General features: G+C 45.7%; 1 protein-coding gene across 5 annotated transcripts in view; it reads right to left on the bottom strand.

Moving 5' to 3' along the window:
- The window catches only part of PALM2AKAP2 (PALM2 and AKAP2 fusion), a 307,652-nt gene that overhangs the window by 121,666 nt on the left and 166,327 nt on the right, over positions 1-19,659 (bottom strand). For all 5 annotated transcript variants that reach the window (XM_037036072.1, XM_037036074.1, XM_037036075.1 and 2 more), the window contains one exon: positions 2,609-2,694. In XM_037036072.1, the coding sequence (XP_036891967.1) occupies positions 2,609-2,694 (86 nt within the window). The remainder of the gene's footprint in view (positions 1-2,608; positions 2,695-19,659) is intronic.

Raw genomic sequence — 19,659 nt, 5'->3', positions numbered from 1 at the left:
CATGTGTGTTTCTTCTCCTTCTGTTTCTTGTGGGGACACATGTCATTGGACTTAGGTCCTACCTGGTTGATTCAGGATGTTCTCATCTTGAGAGTCTTAACTTAATTATATCTGTGAAGGCCCTTTCTCCAAACAAGGCCATATTCACAGGTACCAAGGTTTAGGACTTGGATGTATTATTTTGGGGGGGGCAGGGAGAGGTTCACAATTCCACCTATTACACTGAGTGATTTAACACTGCTGGATCAGGCCCATTGGATGCTCCTGCCTACATTACATCAGTATATTTAGAGGGCATTTTTAATATCAGTGCTCTTAGTTCAAGGTTCCTCAGAATGACAGAAGTTTGTTTATGAACAAATTCACTCATCTGAGTCATGTATATTTTTAGAAGCATGATTTTGTCATTTTGAAATAAGACATGGTATTAGGAGGCTATGCATATTAGAAAAAACACATTCAGACAATTAGGGCATTGCAAAAAATTTTGCACCTTTTTTAGAAGAAAAATTTTTGATCACTGAGATAGATGCATGTGTCACAAGAAAAGTAATATGGAGGAAGCCAAGCCACCTTAGAGATTTCTGCTGATAGTCCCTCGGGAAGTGTCAATGAATTGGGTTTTATTGTAATTAATGTTTCAACAGAATGTACCCCCTCCAACCTGGGCAAAAAGAATGTATCAAGAACAGCCAATATTGCACGGATATGTTAAATAGTTATTAGGAACACAAATAGCTATAGATACTTAAATATATAATGAGGAACCTGTAGTTAATTAATGAACATCAGGCATTTACAGACACAGAAAAAAATAGTCTTTAAGATGGATAGAAAGACAAGATGAATACATAAAGCAGTGTGGGGCAGGGAACAGCATCGTACTAAAGGGAAAAAATGGTGACTTCTGATTCATTGGGAAACCTAAAGGGGAAGATTAAACAGAAACATCCCCTAAGGTATATCCACCTAGAGGTTTCACAAGTTCTTCAGTGAGAAGAAACTGGCATTAATAGAAGAACTTAATATTTATACAAAGTTATTAGTGTATTTAAATGCATTTCTATTTTGCCTAACTCGTTCAAGTACATGGTGTTCATTCTTCATAATGGGCTCAGTCCTTGTGAACTAAAAGTCCTCTGTCCTTATAAAGAAAACCTCCAAGTATTCATTAAAAGAGGAGAGAGTGAGAATAACATCTAAGCTAGATAGGCCAGAATAAAACTTCAGCCAAGAAGTTTTATTGGTATCCTGGCACCAAGGATAAGTAGACTGATTAGGCCCAACAACAACCTCGCGAGACGGAACTAGGGTAAGACTTGCTTCTCTCAGATTATACCATTTGTGTGCATAAAATAAACTCTGGCCTTTCTGACCCTTTGAACGTCTCCATAACATCTGCAACTAACACAGATAAGAAACGAATTCCTAAAATGAAGGCAAATTCCAAAATAACACATGCACATCCGTCAAGCTCCATTATCAGCACCCACCCCTTTCCATCCGGATTTCTCGAACGTTTAGGCCTTTTCAACAGAAGCCAGTGAAACACCAACGCATCGCTGTAATTTATATTATTGTCTTGCAAATTCTGCCAAACGTAATTACGAGCAAACAAACTTTCAGCACTGGATCCTTATTTAGATGAGTGCATTTTTTGGGAACACTCCGGCTACTACCCACCTTTTATTTAATTTCATTGTGGTATTTTTGTTTGCTTTCTCAAACATTTTTAACATAGATAACGTAAGGTCAGCCTCTGTATCACAAAGGAAAGCTTGAATATATTCCTTCTGCATATTTTTTTGTACCAGTGCTAGTAAAACCAAGAGTGAAATATCTGTAGTTGTATCTCAATATAAAAATGGACATTACTTTGTTTTCAAAGAAAAATGCGTAAGTGACATGTATTTAAATTCTAATCATTCAAGCAAAAATGCTAGAAAGCCCTCCCGCCTCAGTCTTTGTGAACCGAGACATAACCAGAATCCCAAGGGCGGGGGGCTGTTCCTCCGTGTCTGATCCAGTAACGGAGGGGAAGTGGTTGAGTCTGATCAATTTTGCTACGAGTTCCTTAACCTAGGCAATAATTACAAACTCATGTATTTAATTTGAACAGTGATAATTAGGTAGATTTCCAGATGACTCATTGTGTAAACCTTTGGCCCTTAGTGTTCCAGCTGGAATGGGCCACGTGCTGCCTTCCCACTGACATCAGTGGAAATCTCGAGTCAAGATCAAAGCTACTTTACGCCTCTCTGACCTTTCCTCACAATGCACCGTGGGGCCCGGTTTCTCAGCTCAGAATTTTTCGGATTTGCTTCACTGTGCCCGTGGGGTTACCATTTGCAGACAACCTACGTGTAGATATTCACTGGAGACCCTACAATAGGCTCATTGGAAATCACGTCTTGGCTTCTAGCTCTCAGGGAGCTTCCTAATCCAAATCCCAAATTTCAGGAAATCGCACGTCTGGGTGACTCACTGAGGCTTCAGTGACTAGAGACATGGGGGAAAAGTCCTCATTTTACCCCTAGAAGGCTGCCACAGGCTCACTTTTTCTCTAGAGACACAATTGGAGACTCAAACTAGAGAAAGGAGGCCTTACCTTGATAGTCATGTCTGCGCTGGACGTTCCTGTGGCATCCGAGGCTGCCTCCTCTCCCCTCAGCAGTGCACTCTCCCACCCGACTCCTGGAAAAGAACAGAACAGGGCCATTGGAGCCAAGTGCTGGCATGGACAGACACACTTGTCATTTTGCAGATTCCAAACCCATGAGGCTTGTAAAAGAAACCAACGCTCATCCCCAGCACCACACCTGCCTGGAAGTCACCGCAGGGAAAGCTCCCTTTTGAAAGTGTGGGCAGTCAGCCCCTCCTTTGTTTTTGCAACTGTGGAGTCCATTGTCCAAATCTGGTATCTTACAGACAGTTCTGTTCCTAGCCCAGAGTAAAGATGTTCAAATGAACTTCTCCAGAATCCAGGCCTCACACTGTGGTCTTACTTGGGGCTTACAGTGAATCCCAGACTCAGGAACACACACATCTGAGTCTAAATCAACACCCGATAGAAACGATTCCAGATTATTCATTGTCCTACATTCCACACACCTACTGGAAATAGCGGGGCTGTCACACTCACTGTTAAAATCTATATATGTTTTCTCTCCAAGTATGATAAATCTTACTGTTCCTTTTTTCTTAAGCTGTCAAACCATCTCTAAGAGTATTTGTCAAGATACAAGATTTCATTCTTTCCAACCTCAAAAAAGAAGCCAAGGGCTCTCATTTTGTAATACCTGAGAACAGAATATAGTAAACCTCCATTAATTCAGATGTAATGGTGTGTAGAATTCAGATGTGAATGAAGGTGGAATGGTCTATATTAGTGAAAAGTTTGAAGTAACGACAAGTATACTTTTAAAAACAGATTTATTGCAGTTTGACCTACAATAAGATCTGGGAACAACCTAAGTGCCCATGATGGATGAATGGATAAAGAAGATGTGATAAAACAACTCAGATATTTAAAAAAAAAGGAATCTTATCATTTCTGGATGGACCTTGAGGGTATTATGCTCAGTGAAATAAGTCAGACAGAGAAAGACAAACACCATATGATTTCACTTATATGCGGAATCTGAAATAAAACAAGCTCACACATCCAGACAACAGACTGATGGGATTGGAGGCTGGGGAGGGTGAAATGGGTGAAGGGGATTAACTGTAATGGAGTGAACTGGATTTACAGTGGTGAACCCTAGGCAGTGCATACAAACATTGATTACACTGTTCTATACTTCTGGCTGGTGGGTGTGGGCGGCAGTGGCATCTGCCTTTTCTGAGCGGGGGCATTTAATTGTTGATGCAGGACCCTCCAAGCACCCTTCCCCTCCACCGCGGTGAACAGTACTGTTCCAGACAGTGGTGGTTCTGTCAGCCTGAGTCCCAGCCTAGAGTAATGCAGAGCTGAGACAGCCAACCCACCGTGCCATGCAGAGTAAGCGAGAACCAAACCTTCACTGTTTTTAGCCTCAGGAGCTGGGGCTGTTTATCACAGAAGCAGAACCACGCCCAATTTTAGGAGAAGGAGCTCTTCAGTACCTGTCTTTTCTATCAACATCCAGTTCTCATTAGGGTTCTTATTTATTTTTTAACTTTTTGATTTTAGAGAGAGAGAGAGAAAAAAAAAACATCAAATTGTTGTTCCACTCATGTGAGCATTTGTTGGTTGCTTCTTGTAAGGGCCCTGGCTGGATACCTAACCTGCAGCCTTGGTATATTGGGATGATGCTCCAACCAACTGAGCTTCCCAGCCAGGGCCTACAGAGAGTTCTTTACATAAATCCGTGTTCCAGCCTCTAAGTCAGTGTTTCCGCTTGTACTTTATTTCCTCAACCCAGTGATACTGCTTCATACATTCTACTTTTGGGGGCCCACTCTCTGTTGTCCAGTGCTTATTGTGCAGATTAGTTGCACCTCATGAAGGTTTACATTCCAGAGACAAGGGTGTAAGCCTGCACAGTAATAACTGCCCTTGAAAATTCCTCAACTCTCCCATGCAGTACCACCCAGCCTCGTACTTCAGAAAGCCCCACGGAGCCACGTTTTGTTCTGGCTTTGGACAGACCATTTCTTCTGCTAAAGCAACAGATGATGTTGTGGGCTTGTACTAAGGATCACGTTGTAGAGAGAAACACAGAAGTTGAAATTTTAGAATTCTCAGGGTTTGGAGATACTCAGACTATGAGAGCGAAGGAGCCGTGATCGAGTGCGGAAAGTGAAGGCTAACACCTCCCTTGTCATCTTCACACTGGGGCATATCATTCAGGGTGTTTTTGGCCACAAGTAATAGGAAGTCTACTTCACGGAGGCTTACGCACCGCAGGCTTGGCTGGCTCATGTAAGGAGAACTCTCAGAGCAGTATGGCACCACAGGTGGTCAATTTCGTGGCCCCATGGCCTCATGGCCTTAATTTGACTTCTCTGCAATTTTCCTCTGTGGCCACAAGTTGGGCATAGCAGTTCCGTGTGTCATGAAAACAACCAGAGAGAGCAAAGAGGAGGAGTAAATAAGTCTTTCACACCCCTAAGCTGGCCCCCAAAGCCTTACAGGTCAAAAACAAAGCATAAGTCTATTCTTAAACTGATTGTGGAAAAAGGAATGGAATTATCCAAACTGGCTTAGAGCTAATTACTCGAGACTGACCCCTTGTTTTGGGGAGGGTCTCAGCCTTCTCTGAGCATACAGCCGCCTGGAAGATGATCACCAAAGGCGCTAAACAGGGTCTCTACCAGCAACAAAGAAGGGGGGTGCTGATAGCCATCACAGAGAGACCAGCAGAGGCTGCCACAGAAGGACATGCACATAGCTTGCAATGGCAGACAGGACCACTTATGCTTTTAAAATTTCTCTTTTATTTCCTCTTTTTGTCATTTGTTTAGCTACAAACATGCACTTGAATTCATGTAAGTTAAATACATAGGTGATGCCAGGACTAAGCCTTATGTTCCAGTGCCAGCTCCTCGGAGTCTCGGCTCTGTGGCAGACTGACATCTCCCCCCTCCCCGCACTGTGAACACACAGCCCCGACCAGGAGCCCCACTTCTAGGGGTGCTCATTCAGGCCTGAGCCAGGAGCGCCCTTAAGTGTGCCCTGCCTGCTGATGTCCACTCGTCAGTGCTACCCCAGGGGGCCCTTGTCAATGAACTTAAAAGCACAGTGGGCAGGACTGGGTCTGATACCTAGTTCGTGTCATGCAGCTGGCTGTTCAATGAGAAATGTGAATTTGGGCAGCCAGGTTGGAGGGACAGGGGCTTCTGAGTGGACCTGGGTGAGGACAAAGAGTGCCCCAAGGAGAAAAGAGGAAGACTAAAGGAATGGGTGTGCAGGGCATTGGAAACAGTTGTACCTGTGAGTTGGTTCACTCTAGATGCTGAAGAAACAAGCGGAGTATGATCTGCCTTGTTCTCCAGAGCCAGGCAAGGTCTGGTGGCCCTGGACCCTTGCCAGCAAACCCAGAAAGAGAAACCACATGAAGCTGTGGTCACCAGATACGACACGTCTTGGTGATAAGACCCTGAGCACTTTGAAGGGAGAGCTGTCCATTCACAGGCCCGACCCCAGACCCACCCTGCTCCCGACCCTCAGTCACCCCCCCAGCACACAGCAAGGGTACATTCAGTATTTCCCTAACTGAGCTAGTGTCAGATGGGCCTTGAGTCTGCCAAAGCTGCTTTCTCATCAGGACAGAAGACTCCTCTGCAGTGTCCCCTGATGGGTGCCCCTCACATCGACATGGCCTTTTCCTGATCACGTTCCTCTCCACCTCCCAAGGTCATGCTGATTGGGCAGCTGGAATGGACTGTCCTAGAAGAGCTCAGCCACAAACAGACTGGGGAGAGAAAAGCCCAGAAGATGACCTGTGTGGCCTGGCTTAGGGAGGGAACAGAGGGCACAGTGCAGGGCCTTCGACAGCTAGGCACGTCCCTTTTGTCTGCAGGGGTTTTGGAAAAGTCTTCCCAGGTGTGCCCACCCTTCTTATCCATCCTAGCTCTTCTCTCTCACCACACCTCTGCCTTGACCCTCACCAGCCCATTGACCTAGACAGCGTCCTGGAACTGCACAAGGAAGTCTAGAGCCCAGCCTTCCACATTCTAGTAGGAGAACGAAGGGCCCGAGATAGAAAAGATGCCAAGGTCTCGGGCAGTATCTGGTAAGCTGGGACCAAAAGAGACCAGATGGCCAGATTTCTAAGACCAGGGTTCTTCCCTGGGTCCAAACAATACCAAACCCATTTTATAGACAAAAGTCTGTAAAGGCCATTGTGAAACCATTTTGCTTGATCACAGTGAAAAGATTGGGGTTTGGGCCTAGTTCCCACCACATCTTAGCTCTCTCCCTCGTCCAAGTCTGGGCATAGAGCCTCAGAATCCAGATTTGCCCAGATATTTGTCTTTCTTCTAGTTGCCTTTGACTCTCTGTGGGTTTCAGAAAATCCTACTCTGTTCTTGGAGGAGTTCTCAGCTGGGTGGTCATTAAAACTCAGCGGAACTGCAGAACAATGATTTGCCTTTAAACATTCCGGCTCTGGGAAACCCCACCCAAGGATAAGCTGATGGGGCTGCTTCCTCAGAATGGGAAGCCCTGCCCCGGGGTTTGGAGGAGTAGAGCAGGATGTAACCCCACCCCAGCCCCCCCACTGCAGGTGGTGGCTCATCCCCGTCCCTGAGCCCCAGGCTTCTCTTACTTGGCATAGATGGAAGGCCAGGCCCTGGGGCCGCGGAGAGCAAGGGTGGCAGGGGCATTTCCCCCTCCCTTGGCCCCTCTCCCTGCGATGAGCTCATTGGGAAAAAGAAAGGCCCACCCTTGGATGACAAGTCATTTCCTCAAACTCACCCTTCCCTGAACCTCTATGTCCCCGAGGAAGCGAAGCCACTCTGGGTGCTTCCGAGGAGTAGATATTCAGGTTGCTCAAGATGCACTGAGAAAAAACCTCAATATCTTGCCAAGCATGTCCTCCATGCCTTCTTAACCCCACTGCTCTTCCCACCACATGGCCACAGTAACACCAGTCATGGCAGCTAACCTGTACTGAGGACAAACTGTAGGTCGAGGACTGTGTCTCTATGTGTATCACCTCGTTCAATCCTCATACGAGACAGGTACATGAGGCAGGTACAATATTATCCCCACTTTACAGAGGAGAAAGCTGAGGCTTAGAAATTAAAATGGAACTACTATGTAGCAGAACCAATACTTAATCCAAGCACTCAGGCCTCAGAGGCTTAACCAGTCACCTTACTGCCATTCAAAAGATTAGAATTTCTTCTGTTTTCAGAGGTACGAGAGCAGGAAGCCTGAGGACTCTGTTCCCAGAAGGGACATTTTCTCCCCAGTGGTTCCAGTTCAGAGTGGCTCAGGGCTCACGATGCACAGGTCATTACAGGTTTTTGTGGGGAGGCACTAAAGACATATACAGCCCTGGCTGGCATGGAACCCAATCCAGCGCAGTTCAGCGAACATTTCCTGAGGGTTGACAGGGCCTCTCTGGGGCAGCTAGGATGGGCAATTCTCCCTTCATTCAGGAAGAACTCCAAGGCTCCGAGGGAGCCCAGACCCATCTAGTTCTGCGGAGGGTGACCTGAGCAGTTGAGATCTTGAAAGATGGAAGAGGATTAAGACGTTATAAATCGCCTAGTGCCTCTGAGCGCCACCGTGGGTTTGGAAACGCCACAAGAAAACCAGGACAGACATTGGGTGATCTGAGAAGCAGCCTTGCATGGGGAAGATGCTGAAACTTACAGCACTCTGGGCTAGAAAATTGTGCGCTGCTTCTCCCGGACTCACCCTGCCGGCATGAGGTAAGGAGGAACAATGCTCCTGCTGCTGCTGCTGCTGCTGATAACAGCAGCTATCATTTCTTGAGTGCTTATTATGTGCTCTTTGTTGTTATATTTAACATATATTTTTTGCAAATGAAAGTGAACACTACTTTCATCCTCGTGGTCCAGACAGCAAAAATGAGGCTGAGAGAGGTAAATAATTCACCCAAGAACACCCAAGTAACAGCAGGTCTGGTGTCTGGATAAGGCTTCTCAGGGCCAGTGTTCATGCTGCAAAGTGCTGTTGCTCCTCACCTCTGCTGGCCAACATGCCCTTGACCAGAAGGGCGAGAAAGGCACCTAGTTGGAGACTGAAAAGATACACTCATACACATACCTGATTGCCACATGTATAAGCACATGCACACACAGACATCTATGTGCATGCCTTTTGGCACATACAGAACCACATGTGCAAGCATGCATACCCCATGTGCTTGCACACACACGGGTGTGTACTGAGACGTGAAGCTGCAACAATTTTTAGCTACCTCCGTTCACTGTACACTCGGGAGCCTTGGACTGTCCATTAAGGAGAAAAGACCCGTTTCTGTCACAGCGTCTGGGAGTGGGCTGTGAAACTGGGTGTTTCCCTTCCAGCCCCTCAAAGGCGCCCTTTAAGTCGCCTTCCTAAGGGGGAGGGGAAGCAGACTCCAACGGAGAGAAAATGAGAGCATGAAAGGATCAGGGCACAGAGCTTCAAACGAGTGTTACAAGACCCCTGAGGCCCAAACCAATTTTGAAAATGGCTTGTCTGTGCTGGCCTGAACCGTTCCTCAGAAATTAAAGCCATTTTAGGCAACCTTGCTACCTGCTGCCAACCCAAGGGACTGTTCGCAAGCAGGCTCCCTATGCAGAGGTTAGCGGGCCGGCAGCTCAAAGCCTTGCTCCACTCTCAAAGTAATCGGAAGACACTACCACTTAGTGGGGCTCCTCCCCAAGTCCAGTAAAGGATGCTGAGGTATGTTGTACTACGTCCTGATTTTTAGCTTTGTCAGCCTGATTTTACCAGGCTGGAAGGATATTTGATATCATCCCTAAACAATGTGATGTAAAGTTAAATAAAAACCCAAGCTACCACCTTGGGTCCAGTTTCCAAGCAGAGAACATGTGCCATTTTAATTCAGAATTAAAACAGCAGGGGATGCCAGGGGCACATCTAAGGCCCTTGGGCTCTTTGGGGGGTCAACTACCTCACTGGTGTGCTGTGACTTTCCCTCTCCTGGCCGTGAAAAGGGTGTCATTGGCCTGGAGACACTGTGGAGAACATAGCCTGTGGAGACACGAAGAAGCTGGTCTCTGTCATGTTTTACCCAGCTGACCGCCCCCCCTTCCCCCCCGCTCCACTGCCAGCTCCAACCCCATGAGGAAAGGCCCCCAGCTCATATGTCTTCCATACCATCACCATTGTCATTTTTCACAAATGGGCCTGTGGCCACATTGCGCCCCACCTGGACCTCACCCCTTGCATTCCTGCTATGTGTCCTGCACCGCCCTTGGGCTAGGGCCCCCCAGATGGAAGGACCTGGTCCCGGCCCTCAGAGAGCTGGACGTCAGGGTGGTGGTCTTCTCTCCAGGCCAGCTGATTTCTAGCCCTGCTCCTTCCCTCGCTGCATGGGGCCTTCCCCTGCTAGGTGGTCAGGATGTTACATTTCCTGGCTGAGTTCTGGGTGTCCTGCCAGCAGAGCTTCCTCCCCTTCCCCTGTGGAGGGGCGGCGGTGGTGTCAGGTGACCTGTGGGAGCTCACCCAGCCATTCAGAAAACCCAGCTGAATTAAGGAAATGTGTAGAGGAAAGGATGTTTTAAAAAGAATCCTCTGAAAGGTTCAGGAAGGGTCTTAGGGCAATCATCAGAAGTTATCGATGGTGACCCGTCTAGTTTATAGACATGCTTTAATCTGCAATACACTGTTGTTTTAAACAACGTAGTTGCCAATATTTAAAATTGGCAACAAGAATTTATGTGAACATCCAAACATCTAGTTTCTCAGAAAAAGAGAGAGAGAGAGAAGATTTTGCAAAACCGGGCCCAGGACCCACAGCTCCGCATGGCAGCAGGCACTAAGAGCTGTGATCACTGGTCTGACAGCCTTCGTTACCCATCCTGCTCTACGGCTTTTCTTGTGATCTGATGTCACTCCCTAATAGTAACAGTCTGGCCCCCGATGGTACCTGAGTCTACAACCCTGATCTGCTTTAATTCCCTCCAAGTTCCCCATGAGGAGGCTCAGAAAAGTTGTGAACTAATCCCACTTCAAATTCTTTTTGGAAGAAGACTTTTTGAAGTAGATTGAATTTAAACCACCAATTTAGAAGATATGTTCGGCTTGGCCAAAGCTGGTTGGTAACTCATTGTGGAAACTGGCAGAAGAACCACATGACCACTCACTTCACCAGCCTTACTTTCCTTCACCTGGAAAATAAGGCTAATCACAGAAAACTCAGGGTTTGGGTGTAGATGAACTGAAATAATACATATCATTCCCCCGGCTCAGCGCCAGGAACACAGCAATTAATCAAGGAAAGACATTATTATTATGTTTATGCTGTGATGGCCCAGTGGCTTCGCTTTTAAATAAATGACTTCTAGGAATACGCAGCCTCACAGATTTGGCTGAGGAGTGTTGCCAGGAGAAAGAGCAGAGGTCCAAATCTAAAGACAAGCTTCTAAAATCTTCATGGGGCTGGGACCATAATTAGCATCTCTACTGGGTTATTCAGCGAACTTCCATTTTTCCAAATAGTGGTGATGAATTGGTTCCTTCCTCACCTCTCAAATTATCGGAGTTCTTAACTAGGCTTAAGCAGAAACTTTAGCTAAGTGGGCGTTTCTGACTCCCGATTTGGAGCAGATTTAGGGGCCTGCAGGTGGAGAGGCAGCCAGCCAAGGTTAAAGCCCTAATGCCCAGTCCCTGAGAATATGATTGTGTTTGGAGGTAGAGTCTTTAAAGAGGCTATTACATTAAAATGAGGCCATTAGAGTCGACTGTAATTCAGTGACTGGTGTCCTTATGAGATGAGAGTGTCTGGACCCACGGAGACCCTCTGGGGGAGCATGCATACAGAGAAAAGACCATGTGAGGACACATGGAGAAGATGGTCATCTGAGAGCCAAGGAGAGAGGCTTCGGAAGAAAACACACCTGCTGACACCTGGATCTTGGACTTAATCTAGCCTCCGGAACAATGAGAAAATAAATTTCTGTTGTTTAAGCAGCCCTAACAAAGGAATCCACCTGGGTATCACGGGGCCAGGGCATAAAACAGGAGAGCCTCTGACTGGCAGCTGATGGGTGTGAGGCAGTGGGCAATTTCCAGAAGCAGGTCCGTGGTAGGATGTGGGGTCAGAGCCTGCACCCGGAGTCAGAGAGGGAGAAGGAACAAGGCCAGTGATGCAGGATGGGGAACAGAAGGTGGTCAGGATGCGCCCGCAGAGACAGGGCTAAAGGCTGGGATGCTAAATGCTCTCAGCAGTCTGTTTGCACGTAGGGGGGTTGTTTTGTTTAAAGGGTTTGAGTCTGAGCTGCTCTGGTGCTGAATGTGCCGAAGGCAGTGGATAAAAGATATCAATTAATTTTAATATTATTTATGATCCAGTGTTTGGTTTTTTTCCCCCCAATTCAAGAGTGCCTGTATGATAAAAAAACAAACAAGCCTGATGTTTCTCAAGTTTAAAGTCCCATTTGGGAGTCTGGCTTGATCCACTGCAGATGTCTGGAAGCTGAAACACAGACATTGCTTGACTAGACTTTTGGGATGCATCCGTAATTCTCATCAGAGCATTTATCTCTCAAACTCATCTCACACTATCATGTGCAAACTTATCTACTTCTTTTCTGGACACAGATGCAACATTTTAAAGCACCTACAATCGAAATGACACAGGATCACTCTAGTGGTTTGATATACGATGGGGACAAACTTTATTTCTGGGAGTTCCTCCCTTCCTCCCTCCCCACAGATGCCAAAGGAATCTGGTCTTGGCTGATTCCATGTTTTTCTCTTCACTGCCCTGAAAGGAGGGGTCAGTATTTGCCAACCAGTATTAGCTAGGCATGTACAATTAGTATTTTTAGGAAAGAGTAGGAAAAGATGAGCTGAAAAGGCAGGGGAAAAGGGGAAGGGAAAACCAAAAGACAGATGTTAAGCTGCCTAGATTTTAGATAGATAGGTAGAAGGATGGATGGATGGATGGATGGATGGATGGATGGATGGATCTACCTAACGGATAATATTTATCTATCCATCCACCTACATACCCATCTACCAGGGGGACCTCCCCCCGAAAATGGAGTTATCTTCTGGAGGTTGGGACCCTGTAGCACACGCTTCCCCTACTAGGTAAGTGTTCTAGGAACACATCTGTATCAGTGCACCAGTTGGTGTTATTGTGAGAGGCTGCCTTCAGCTTCAGTGAATTTTTTTGACTCTTTCAAGGACTTTTGCTGATTTCATGAAGGGTGATGTACAAGTGCACCTGCTCACACCACACTGAGTGTTCAGCAGGTTTTGAGCAAAACGGCATGACCCCCATGCCTCACCTTCCCATGTCACCTGATCTCTCCCTGAGTGACATTTTTTTTTGTTTTTCCAGATTTAAAAAAGTCTTCAAAGGGAAATTTTTTGCTGATGTGGAAGAGGTGAAACAAAAAAAGACAGAAATGCTAAAAGTCATCAAAATTGACAAGTTCAAAAAACTGTTTTGAGCAGTGGAAAAAAGTCTCAATAGGTGCATCACATCAAATGGAGAGCACTTTGAGGGTGACTGAGTTTAAACATGTAAGAATAAATACAGAATTTTTTATACATAAATTCCGGGTTTTGGAGGCCACCCCCTCATATATGTCATATGTGTCTGTCTATCTATCTAGCCATTAAGACACACCATTGCTTTGAGGGAAGCAATTAAGAACCCACAGTGGACAGTTATCACTTCTCCTCTCCCACACTGATTCCTATGTATTATCTTAATAACACCCCAATTTTTCTTTGGAGTGCAATGCTCCATTCCTAGTCTATGTGATTCAGGTACAGCTATCTGCATTCCTCACTGTCCCTCCTCAGGAGGAGAGCAGAGTCCCAATGACAAATTTAGGATACGCATGTGATAATTACAAGATGACAAAGTCGGCCCAGTGGGAGTCAGCCGCAGCCCTTCCCAAACAGTTGCCCAGGGAGTTGGATAAACAGCTAAGCTCTAAGCCTAAGTGTCCAGCTTTTCCAAGAAGGAAGCCCCCAGAGCAGAAGGCAAAGCTGAGGAAGGGACTCTAAGTCAAAGAACGATGACCAGACTTCACAATCTTGAGAAGAAGTAGAACCCTCTTTTCAAAACTATTTTGACTCAGTGTCCGGTCACATGCACCCCAAAGGGCACGGACTAAAACAGCGAGTCTCCGGGAGGATTGGCTGCAGAGGGCAGAAAAGGGGATCATTGTGGGTGTTGTTCAGAATTAAAAGTAAAGATTGGCATTGCTGTTAATGATTTTTGGAAGCTGAACTCTGTTTCTGTGCATGCGACATTTCACCAAGACTGGCCAAAGGTAGTCCCAAGATTTAGTACAGCTCTTTACAAGAGGATGCATGAGATTAAGAAATGCCAAGGTTGGAAGAGACAACAGAAGCCTTCTAGTCCTATTTCTGTTAAATGGTCACATCTCTTCAAATGCATCTTGAAAAACAACTCACTTTGAGTTTATTTGCAGGGAAAAGAAGGAAGTTACTACCATAGAGGCAGCTTGTTAGGAGTTGAATTGTGTTCCTAAAAAAGATCTGTTGAAGTCTTCACCCTGACACCTTATATATAAAATAGGGTCTTTGCAGGGCTAATCAAGTTAGGATGAGGTCATCAGAGTGGGGTCCAATGTGATGTCCAATATGATGACAAAAAGAAAGACAGATGCACAGAGAAGGCCACAGGAGGACAGGTGGAAATTAGGGTTATGCTGCTACAAACCAAGGGGTAGCCAGAAGCTTCGAGGGGCCAGGCAGCATCTATGAGGAGGGTCCTCAGTGAGAACGCGGCCCTGACAACACCTTGATTTTGGACTTCCGGCCTCCAAAACTGTGAGAGACTACATTTCAACCCAGAAAAACACAGGGCTGTTTTAAGCCACCCAGTTTGCAGTACTTTGTAATGAGAACTAATACATAGACTATTCCACTTCTACCAAGTGTCATGTTCAAGTGTATTTCTGGATATTGAGCTAAAATTGAACTCTATGCAAGTAGGAGCCCTAGCTCAGCTTTCTGGAGTCAGACACTTGTCTACTTCCACTGTGAAACAGCCTTCAAGTGTCCCAGGCTGCGATCACATCCCAGCTGAGATGTCTCTGTGTTTCTGTTCCTGGGCCACGCCCATCCTGGTGCCTCTTGGAGACGGTGTGNGCCCTGACACCTTGATTTTGGACTTCCGGCCTCCAAAACTGTGAGAGACTACATTTCAACCCAGAAAAACACAGGGCTGTTTTAAGCCACCCAGTTTGCGGTACTTTGTAATGAGAACTAATACATAGACTATTCCACTTCTACCAAGTGTCATGTTCAAGTGTATTTCTGGATATTGAGCTAAAATTGAACTCTATGCAAGTAGGAGCCCTAGCTCAGCTTTCTGGAGTCAGACACTTGTCTACTTCCACTGTGAAACAGCCTTCAAGTGTCCCAGGCTGCGATCACATCCCAGCTGAGATGTCTCTGTGTTTCTGTTCCTGGGCCACGCCCATCCTGGGGCCTCTTGGAGACGGTGTGCGGGCAGCCAACGAGCCTTTTACTTTTTCTTTAGTGGCCAACCAGAGTTGCGATATTCCAGCACCCTCAGTGCCTTCTTTGAGATGTGAGCTAAGGAGGGCTTGGGATCAGCTACAGCCCGGTATTAGAGGTCACAATTGCTCTCTCTGAAAATCCTCCTCCAAAGTGACACCTTTTCATTTATGGTCTTAAAGAAATATGATGACTACAGAACGTGCTGACAGGGTCCAGAGGGGAGAGGGGAGAGAAGCCCAGAGTAAAAGGGGATGGACTCACATGAATAAGTATGAAGGACACATGGACAATAACTAAGACGGGGGGCGGAGATGGGAGGGGGTGGGGAGCACGGGGGGTGCAGGGCTGGGAATACAAGAAAGAAAACTGTACTTGAACAAAAGTTAAATAATAAAAAAAGAAATATGATGACGATTAAAACTATGATGAAAACCTGTTAAAGGAAGATGCAAATTATTAGAGGCAGAGAGAATGTTGCCAAAGGCAGCATTTAAAAAATACCCTGGCCTCTTTCTCCACCAGGGAGGCAGGGGTACTTCTTAGGGAACCAGTCCCACCCTTCTATTTTAAAAGATGTTATTTGTTTTTAGAGAACGGGAGGGAAAATAGAGGAAGAGAAACATCAATGTGTGGTTGTCTCTCACATACCCTCAACTGGGGACCTGGCCCACAACCCAGGCACGTGCCCTGACTGGGAATTGAACGGGCAACCCTTCAGTTCGAAGGTCATTGCTCAATCCACTGGGCCACACCAGCCACGGCATCCACCCCTTGTTCTCTGCTTTTAGGCCCCTCCCTACACCCCACAGGCAGAATCAGAGGGGAGGTGGAATGGCCTTCAGGGGGCCCATAGCCCTGGGCCTTCACTTAGAGGAAGTCCCCACTAAACAAAGACAAAACCCTACAATGGTCAAAAACAAATTGTTCTGCACTGAGGGGAAATCTGAAAAAGGGAAAGACAGCCTGTCAACATGCCTTCTTCCTTTTTCTCCGAGAGTCAAAATATTACCACAGATTTACAGGGTCCTAGGTACACACTGATGTCACGATGAACACAGAGGCAAGGTGTTCTGAGAAATGGATGCCAATGTCTCACAGCATCACTGACTCTGATAGTGTGCCCACACCCAGAGGACTTGCAGCTTTGCTCTGATGCCATCCCTTTGTCCTGCCCTGGCTGGTGAGGCTCAGTGGATGGAGCACTGGCCTGCAAACCGAAGGGTTGCCGGTTCGATTCCCAGTCAGGGTGAAGTTTCTCTCACACATTGATGCACTCCCTCTCTTTCTCCCTCCCTCCCCCTCTCTCTGAAAATAAATAAATAAAATCTATTTAAAAATGCCTTTGTTCTATTCAGCCAGCGGTCTTCGATCTGCTTTGAGAGGAGGTTATGTTTTTGAGCCATGTAAAAGGCGGCTGTCGCAGCCTGGACTAAGACTCTGAAGAGTGGGTTATGGACTCTCCCCTGGGGCTCGTGTTTACGTGGGGGTCACTTACGGACAGTGTTTTGACAGCACCACGTGGAAATGTGAGCGCACACGGTGCCACCCACGTGCACCGACACAGTGGAGGGCAGCCCACCGCCTCCTCATCAGGACGTCGGAAGTCGATGCATAGGGAACAGTCAGGTAGGAGCAGTGAATCAGGTTTGTTTCCCCCCTAAATTCTTTCCATCCTAGAAGAAGAAAAATTTCGGGGGCAAAACCCTGTCTCTTCCCCTTCGGTGGGTGCTTAGAGAAACCACTCTTTCTCATTGCTTTTTATTTTAAAATATTTATTTTTTAATTGCTGTTTACTTTCAATATTATTTTGTATTGGTTGCAGGTGTGCAGCACAGTGCTTAGACAATTACATACTTTACGAAGTGTCCCTAGTAGTTCCTGCGCACACCTGGCACCATACACAGTTACTACAATATCACTGACTCCATTCCCCGGGCTGTACCTTACATCCCTGTCACTGTATTGTAACTGTCAACTTGTACTTCTTAATCCCTTCATCTTTTTCACTCAGTCCTCCACCTCCTCGCCCACCTGGCACCCACCAGTCTGCTCGCTGTGTCTAGGAGCCTGTTTAGAGAAAAAATTCTTAACTCAAGGGTCAGTTCAGCGTTAGATGAGGATGGGGATCTTTGTAGGTATGAGCTGTGTTCCCACGGGGCTGACTTACTACTTAGACAGGATGAGAAAAAATCATCTAGGATATACATACAAGAGAAGCGTGGCAGAAACCAGCCGTCCATGAAACAGAGCCTGGATGGTCCAGGTAACCTGCTCTCCTCCACATGGCCCTGTGTCTCACTAAATCAGTCACAGAAATGCCAGGCCCCTTGCCAGTGACTCGTGTATGGAAGGCACTGGCCAAAGAAACTGAAGGAATGATTAAACAGAAGCCCAAGTGGGACCTTTAAAATGATGAAGGAACTCTTCTTCTACTGAACATCGCCATATCTAGGAGGACTGGTGATGCCTGGACTGTGGCAGCCACTTTGTGGTCATGAGAGTTGCTGGCTGATGACACAGACGAGCCCCTCACAATGACAAAACAGAGCCATGGAAGCACACTGGGCCCTTGAGGATGGCCCTGTGTTGTGAAATTAAACAACTCCAGAGCAGCCCCGCCGCTGGAATTCTTATGAACCATTGTATTGCTCCCTTGTTATTTAAGCCAATTGAGATATAATTTTCTGTTACTTGTAGTAAAAGAACTCCAGGAAACTATAAGATCATTTGTAATCTTTGACACAATAATTTGTTTTGGAGAAGATATATCAAAATAATGACCAAAAGATTAAAATGTTTCATCCCAAGCTGAAAAAATATGCAGAGACTTGCGCATAAAAATCACATTATGAAGAAGAAAAGCAGAATATAAGTGTCAGTACATCATCCCAACCTTGTAAATATTCATACAGCTTCCACCAAAGATCATGAGAAAATTCAACTTCACAGTGATAGCTTATCAAGTGTTCATTAGATTGTTTCTATAAATTATTACCCAAGTTGAAACAGTCACTTTAAACATTCATGGGAAAGGAAAAAGTGTCAGACCCCAAATACAAACTTCTGCACAAAATAAATGGCAGAGAGATGACCGTTGAGGAGGGGTGGCATGTGCTTCAGGAAATGTTTCTCCAACGAGTCATTCTGGGACAGTGATTTGGAACCCTGTCCCTTGATGCAATTTCCCATCACAATAACCCAGAGGCCTTTTCAAAAAAAAAAAAAAGTCAAAAGCACAGACTTCAAAGGAGAGAAAGGAGAGGAGTGAGGAAAGAAGACTGAGGGAAAACGGTGCAGGAGACCATCAGCATCTCTTACAAAATAATCTCCGAAAATGAGGCACAAGCACAGCCTGGGGCTTGCTTTAATTGGCACAAACACAAGGGAAATAGAAAATCTAAGTCAGAGAGGCTGCCGCACTGAGAAAGTGTCTGTATCTATCTGCGTGAACATCGGACAAAAGGTTGGGCGGGGGGGTGGAAAATGGACATGAAGGAAACCTATCAAATTTCCTTCTGACAAAAGGCTATAGGGTTTATTTGTTTGTTTGTTTGTTTATTAGGTTGAAGAGAGGGGAGTGAAAAAGGAAGGGAGGGAAACATCAGTTGGTTGCCTCTAGTACGTGCCCTGACCAGGGACTGGACCCACAGACCAGGCATGTGTCCTGACTGGGAGTTGAACTGGTGACCTTTCGCTTTGCAGGATGACACCCAACCGAGACACACCAGTCAGGGCTATAGGAATGTTTTGTAGCAGGTGATGGTAGCTATTTATTTTGGGGATTCTTCTTTCAAGTCACCAGTGACGGTGAATTCTGTTATTCATGGTTATTGACAGCTAACCTAAGACAGATCAGAAAATCAAGGCCAAGAAAATTACTGCAGTATTAGGAAGTTCCCTGTGAACTACAGGAAAATAATTCAAGAAAACGTATTTAATTACCTTAGTTAAATGCACTTTTTCTCTAAGCTTTCTGTCATTCAATTTCTCAAATGTTGATTCAAGCAACCTAGGATATCAAGACTTTAATAAATATGAGGGTTTTAAAAAATTTTTTGAACTACAGCTTAGGGTTGTTTTTAGATCTGGATGTGGATGAAAATTTTTTTTTGAACCTGATGGAAGTATTGCAACCAGTTCAATGAGGTGAAAAGAGATGTCAGTTTATCGGAAAGGTGTGCAGTGGAATAAAAGAAATTTCAGAGAGTTTTCAGAGATAATTAAGTGGAGAAAAGAGCCTACACACATTTTCCCGTGTTATAGATAGCAAATATTTAGTGCAGAAATATTCTCCAGATGTGTCCTGTTTTCTAAAAAGTCAATGCACTAAATATCTGAAGTTGTACAGCAAACATTCTTTAACTCTAAAAGGAGCCGCCTTGTATTGTCTTTAAAAGGTCAGTTTCCTGTGGAAACAGACATTCAGTTTGCAATAATTATTAACGTAGAAGGAGATTTTCGGAACTACATTTGTTACTTAAAGATCCATGTAAGAGACTAGCAATGTACTTCAATAT

The sequence above is a fragment of the Sturnira hondurensis genome, unplaced genomic scaffold (genome assembly GCF_014824575.4).
Source record: "Sturnira hondurensis isolate 20B ecotype Veracruz unplaced genomic scaffold, ASM1482457v3 Scaffold0022566, whole genome shotgun sequence".
NCBI classification, from domain to species: domain Eukaryota; kingdom Metazoa; phylum Chordata; class Mammalia; order Chiroptera; family Phyllostomidae; genus Sturnira; species Sturnira hondurensis.
Note: the sequence above shows the minus strand (reverse complement) of the source record. Positions and strands in the feature narration are given on the sequence as shown.